The 6,608-nt window shown below is 42.2% G+C and overlaps 2 protein-coding genes across 15 annotated transcripts in view; one reads left to right on the top strand and one right to left on the bottom strand.

Annotated features, from left to right (window-relative positions):
• LOC135094161 (uncharacterized) overlaps window positions 1-1,443 on the top strand; it is an 87,078-nt gene extending 85,635 nt beyond the window's left edge. For all 11 annotated transcript variants that reach the window (XM_063994005.1, XM_063994004.1, XM_063994001.1 and 8 more), the window contains one exon: window positions 942-1,443. In XM_063994005.1, the coding sequence (XP_063850075.1) occupies window positions 942-969 (28 nt within the window). In that variant the 3' untranslated portion in view covers window positions 970-1,443. The remainder of the gene's footprint in view (window positions 1-941) is intronic.
• The window catches only part of LOC135094164 (ran-specific GTPase-activating protein-like), a 111,208-nt gene extending 106,146 nt beyond the window's left edge, over window positions 1-5,062 (bottom strand). Inside the window, exon 1 of one of the 4 annotated variants that reach the window (XR_010263646.1) lies at window positions 4,241-5,062. The gene's annotated coding sequence lies outside the window, so the exon portion shown is untranslated. The remainder of the gene's footprint in view (window positions 1-4,240) is intronic. The other 3 variants (XR_010263643.1, XR_010263644.1, XR_010263645.1) reach the window with 3 other exon arrangements.
• Window positions 5,063-6,608: the final 1,546 nt, after the last annotated feature.

The following is a 6,608-nucleotide window of genomic DNA, read 5'->3' as shown; positions in this document are numbered from 1 at the left end:
TTTCCTTTTATTTAATGATTTATGTTTATTTTTAGTTTATTTTTTTTTGAGAGAGAGAGAGAGTTTTTGTTTATTTTTTTATTTATTTTTCTGATTTATTTTAGTTATTTAATTAATTATTTTTTTCAGAATTTTTTATTTATATATTTATTATATTTTATTTATTTATTTATTGTTTATAGTGTGTGTGTGTGTGTGTGTGTGAGAGAGAGAGAGAGAGAGAGAGAGAGAGAGAGAGAGAGAGAGAGAGAGAGAGAGAGAGAGAGAGAGAGAGAGAGAGAGAGACTTTTATATATTTTTCGAGTTTTTTATTTGGTTATTTATTTATTTATTTATTTTTATTTATTTTATTTATATTTTATTTCCTTTTTATTTATTTTTTTTGAGTTTTTATTTTTTATTTTTTATTTATTTTTCTTATTTCTTTTATTTATTTAATTATTTATTGAGAATTTTTTATTTATTTATTTTATTTTTATTTATTGTTTATAGTGTATGTGTGTGTGTGTGTGTGTGTGTGTGTGTGAGAGAGAGAGAGAGAGAGAGAGAGAGAGAGAGAGAGAGAGAGAGAGAGAGAGAGAGAGAGAGAGAGAGACTTTTATTTATTTTTCGAAAGTTATTTTTTTATTATTATTTTTTTCGGGTTTTTTTATTTTTATTTTATTTTATTTCTATTTTATTTCCTGTTATTTATTTACTGATTTATTTATTTTTTTTTGAGAGAGAGAGAGAATTTTTGTTTATTTTATTTATTTTTCTTATTTACTTTATTCATTTAATTATTTTTTTGAGATTTTTTTATTTATTTCATTTTATTTATTTATTTATTGTTTTTAGTGTGTGTGTGTGTGTGTGTGTGTGTGTGTGTGTGTGTGTGTGTCTGTGTGTGTGTCACCACAGCATTCCTGCCCCACTCATCAGCCTCTGGTTCTCCCACACAGAACGTCTGAAGAGAACCTGTGGCGGTAGTTCCTGTAATCCCCGTGACGGCCAGACTCATCGGTGCTGGAAGTGCATCCACTCACGAGGCAAACACCTGGGCTGCATTTATCCTACTGCATTGTGTGTGTACAAGTCTACAGTGTGGCTCTCTCTCTCTCTCTCTCTCTCTCTCTCTCTCTCTCTCTCTCTCTCTCTCTCTCTCTCTCTCTCTCTCTCTCTCTCTCTCTCCCCTTTCTCTGATGATTCAAATTATATTCTTAAGTTTGTTAGAATTCTTAAGTCTTGATTCTCTCTCTCTCTCTCTCTCTCTCTCTCTCTCTCTCTCTCTCTCTCTCTCTCTCTCTCTCTCTCTCTCTCTCTCTCTCTTTCTCTCTCTGATGATTCAAATTATATTCTTAAGTTTGTTAGAATTCTTAAGTCTTGATGTAGTTTCTCTCTCTCTCTCTCTCTCTCTCTCTCTCTCTCTCTCTCTCTCTCTCTCTCTCTCTCTCTCTCTCTCTCTCTCTCTCTCTCAGATGATTCAAATTATATTCTTAAGTTTGTTTGAATTCTTAAGTCTTGATGTAGTCTCTCTCTCTCTCTCTCTCTCTCTCTCTCTCTCTCTCTCTCTCTCTCTCTCTCTCTCTCTCTGTTTCTGTGTGTGTGTGTCCGTGGTGGTGGGTGGGTGAAGTTGTGTTGGTAAGGTGGTGGCGAGTGTGAGTGTGAAGTGTCGGGGTGCAGTGTGTGTGAGAGCCAAGTGTCAGTTAGAATCACGTTAGTACAAGGTGTGCCCAAGCAAAGTTGTGGTGCAGTTTGCAATGATTGTTGATGGTGCAGTCGTGAAGTCTGCGGTGACTGCTGCTATCACTTCCCACCTGCAGTATATACCTTTTAGCAAAGTTTACTTACAAGTTGTAAGTCGCCACAAGCCCGGGACTCAACACTCTATTCTTTAGTGCCTGATGATTCTTAATTGTTCATCTGCAGTTTGTTGCAGCAACGGTTGCGCCAAAACTATGTTAGTGCGCGCCGAGGATGCAAGATGATTGTCAGTGTTGCGTGCGGTGCGTGTGTTTAGGCCAAGTGTAAGTGACGGCTGAGTTAGTGCAAGATAAGGCTGAGTAGTGTTCTGTTCTGAAGTGTGAGGCGGTTCTTGGGGTCACTTCCCACCTGCAGTATGTCTTGTGGCAAAGTTGAAGCTGAGAATTAAGTTAGTACAAGCGGAGGATTCAAGTGATTTGGTTCACCTCACGGTGATTCTTAATGTTTGTTGCACCTGCTGTTTGTCTTTAGGCTAAGTTAAGTTACAACTAAGCTGAGTTACAACCACAAGCTGAGGGTGAAGGCTGCTGCTGCTGCTGCTGCTGCTGCATGCAGTCTTCACCTCAACTTGGTCAGGTTGATGCTTTCTTCATTTCTGTGTTGAGTTTCAAGTTTACTGCAAGTGGTGGCAGGTTTGTCACGTTCTCGTAAGTGGATGCACGGGTGTGAGTGTGGCGGTGGTGGTGGTGGTGGTGGTGGTGGTGAGAGCCGTGCATTCCCCAGGGAAGGGGAACGCCCGCCACGTGCAAGTGTGGCGAGGAGCTTCACCACAAACACTGTATTCTCTGTACCACACAAGGCTGATTCCCTCATTAAAAGCTGTAGTACAACCACTTGTTTGTATCTCCTTCAGGTATGCTCACACCACGCCTGCCTTCACTCACTACTCGGCGACTGTGTGTGTGTGTGTGTGTGTGTGTGTGTGTGTGTGTGTGTGTGTGTGTGTGTGTGTGTGTGTGTACGCTGATGTAGTGAGCCACGTGCACACCACTGACTCGTGCACTCGTCAGGTCTTGTCTCACCACATGCACACAAGAACCTTCGGTGCACGCTGCATGTCAACGGAGACTATCTTCCAAACGACCATTTTAACTATCTAGCAAGTGAGGCACAATAGTCAAACACGGAGGAGACATGGAGGAAACACAGACGCACCTACACACCCAATAGCAAACACGGAGGTAAAACACAAACGGAGACACGGAGGAAAAACAAACAATTTCTACCTAAACATCCAGACATCCCAAGCACTGCTAAACCGTAAAACACTAAAACAAAATACTCTTAACATTTTTATCAGTATATAATTAATACAACTCAAATTATTATTATTATTATTATTATTATTATTATTATTATTATTATTATCTATTATTATTATTATTATTGTCGTTGTTAATCTTAAAAGAACGTTGGCTGAATGAAAAGTTCCTGAGCCGTGATTGGCCAACCAGCAGCCAATAACGAGGCAGCATTATTCTGCCACGTGCGTAAATAAACAAAGAGATGAATCACAACAATTAATAAATACACAAACAAATAACTCAATAATTAAATAAATAAATAAACAGATAAAACAAACTAAATACAAACACAACAACAAAATAAACAACAAGAACAAGAAGAAAAATTTCTTTACATTCTAATAATAAAAATGATAACAACAATAACAACAACAAAAACAACAATGATAATAATAATAATAATAATAATAATAATAATAATAATAATGATAATAACAATAACAACAACAACAACAACAACAACAACAAAAGCATTTGTTTCTAATTATGAAAAATAATTCAACAAATAAACAAAAAATAAAATAAACAAATAAAAATGCAAAATAAAAAAATATATATTGATTTTTTTATCTCTAAACGCTCCCTCTCTCGTTCCCTCTCCCTCTCTCGTTCACCAAGACCAAGATCAAGATTCCCTCCCCCCCTCTCTCTCTCTCTCTCTCTCTCTCTCTCTCTCTCTCTCTCTCTCTCTCTCTCTACAACTGCTACTACTGCTACTAAATAATAATAATAATTAAATAATAAAAATAATAATAACAATAATAATAATAATAATAATAATAATAATAATAATAATAATAATAATAACTAATAATAGTGTGTGCTGTGTGTGTGTGTGTGTGTGTGTGTGTGTGCAGGAAAACTAGAGGTGAGCCAGCACAGTGGGCCTGGCGCGGGGAACAACAACAACAACAACAACAACAACATTTTTTCATTGTTCGCTGAGAGGAGGAGGAGGAGGAGGCGGAGCAGCAGGAGGAGGAGGAGGAGGAGGAGGAGGAGGAGGAGGAGGAGGAGGAGGAGGAGGAGGAGGAGGAAGAGGAGGAGGAGGAGGTAGAAGTACTAGTCATATATTGAGAGTTAGAGGGGACAACATCACACACACACACACACACGCACACATACACACACACCACCTAACACAACCCTTCCCTTCCCCACACCACACACCTGTCCAACACACCTGCACATACCTGCACTGAGGAACACACAACACCGCGCCTGCTCGCACGCTCGCCTTCCAACCGCTACTACCACCACCACCACCACCAGTCCATCCTCACCCAGGGAGTTGCCAGCGCTCACCAGACCCACAAGTTCCCTCCCCTCTCACTCACACTCACGAACCCCAACTCTCTCTCTCTCTCTCTCTCTCTCTCTCTCTCTCTCTCTCTCTCTCTCTCAGGTGAGGGTGTTCTGGCCAGACTCACCTCCAGGGAGCCTCACATATTGAGAGTGGACGCTCAAGAAGACTTTGAAAATAGTGGACGGTTTGTCAGTGGCATAGATTCCAAGTCGATGATGAGAAGCAGGGGCGAGTACTGACGCCACCACTTGTCCGCCATGTTGGTAATCCTTTGGCTTATTTGAGGGTGTTTGTTGGGTGTTTGTTGGGTGTTTGTTGGGAGGCTCCATGTTTGTAGGGGTGTTTACTTGTTTGGCTCGCTTCTTGGCTCTTTCAATTGGTTGTAATGGTGAATACTGAATTTTTGTACGTTTGCTGAAAAGGCAGACGCCATATTGGTTTGCCACACTGGTTTGCTCCTCCGCCATTTTGCTACCCCTGCTGCACATTTCAGGGATTTATTTTTGTTTTTCTTTTTTTTCAGCGATAAAAGTTTTGAATGATTTGTTTGTTTTGACAGAGTGGCTTTGTGTGTGTTGTGTGCGTGTCTTGTGTGTGTTGGCCATCTTGTGGTGCTTGTTGTTGTGTTACCCTTTGCACGCCATGTTGCCACTCTCTCCTGCTGATGTAGCGGGTCACACTAGAGAGAGAGAGAGAGAGAGAGAGAGAGAGAGAGAGAGAGAGAGAGAGAGAGAGAGAGAGAGAGAGAGAGAGAGAGAGAGAGAGAGAGGCCATTTCCTGTCTATGTCCGTGTGTCTGATTGTCACTCCATTTGCTCTCTCTCTCTCTCTCTCTCTCTCTCTCTCTCTCTCTCTCTCTCTCTCTCTCTCTCTCTCTCTCTCTCTCTCTTCCTGTCTCCCCAGTGTCACCCCATCACCACCCAAACAGCCCCATCACCACCACAAACACCCCAAAACACCCATTCGCACGCCCATTCACCCCATCACCCCAGTGCCTCACTTACCGAACGACCTGGCCTCAAGGGTCTTGGGGGAGAGGGAGCGGGCGAGGGGCAGGGGCGATGTCACTGCCTCACTCATAATCCCAGGGGTGCCATCAAACACTGCCCTGGGGGAGAGCACCCGCTGCCTTGCCCTGGGGGAGATGGGGAGATTAGTGGGGGATGAGATGGGGAGGCTGGGGAAAGAAGGAGTGATGGGGAGGCGAGTGGTGAGGCTGGGAGGTTAGTTCATGATGGAGATGGGGAGAGATGGGAGGAGATGGGGAGATTAGACTGGGGAGGTTGGAGGAATGAAACTGATGGAAAAATGTGTGCTTAGTTGAAGGCGTGGGACGGGGAGGAGATGGGGAGATTAATTTGTGGGTATGGGGAAGTGGGGAGGTTAGGGGAGAGAGGGGAATGGGGAGATGAATGCTGAGTGACGTCTGGAAAGGCAGGGAAATAGGGAGGTTAGTCAGGGGAGATGGGGAGACTAATTTTGGGGAGATTGTGAGTGAGATTGTAAGGGGAGGTTAGTTATCAGGGTTTATGTTGCAGTGGGGAGGGTAGTGTAGTGGTGACAGGATGGGGAGGACATGGGGAGATAAGGTAAGGAGGTTAGCCTTGGGAGGGGACGGGGAGACTAGTTTGACAAGAGACGGAAGTGGGGAGATGGGGAGATCAGACTAGTGGGGAGATGGGGAGACTGTGTTTGGCTTTAGTATGATTGGGGAGTTTAATTATGGGTGTCATATTTTTGGGGAGGTTAATTAAGGCAGGGGAAGGGGAGGGTAGTGTGGGGAGTTTGTTAAGGGTAGTGTTTGTGTTGTTGAGGAGACTACCTGAGAGGATTATGTCAGAGTGGGGAGCTTACTGAGCGGGGGAACACTGGGGAGAATACACACACTGCAATTAATACATCGTTACATTATACAATAAATAAATAAGTAAATAAATAAATAAATAAATAAATGGGTAGATAATTTGTTTGGGGGGAGAGAGAGAGAGAGAGAGAGAGAGAGAGAGAGAGAGAGAGAGAGAGAGAGAGAGAGAGAGAGAGGTAATAATAACAGCGCTGTACTGATGATGACGATGATTATGATAAGAATGAGAAGAATTACAACATAATTATGATAATGAAAGAAAATTCTCTCTCTCTCTCTCTCTCTCTCTCTCTCTCTCTCTCTCTCTCTCTCTCTCTCTCTCTCTCTCTCTCTCTCTCTCATAAAAGATGGCATTATTTTCTCTCTCTTTCCTTGTTGTCCTCCTCCTCCTC

This window comes from Scylla paramamosain, chromosome 44 (genome assembly GCF_035594125.1).
Source record: "Scylla paramamosain isolate STU-SP2022 chromosome 44, ASM3559412v1, whole genome shotgun sequence".
Taxonomy (NCBI): Eukaryota; Metazoa; Arthropoda; class Malacostraca; order Decapoda; family Portunidae; genus Scylla; species Scylla paramamosain.
Note: the sequence above shows the minus strand (reverse complement) of the source record. Positions and strands in the feature narration are given on the sequence as shown.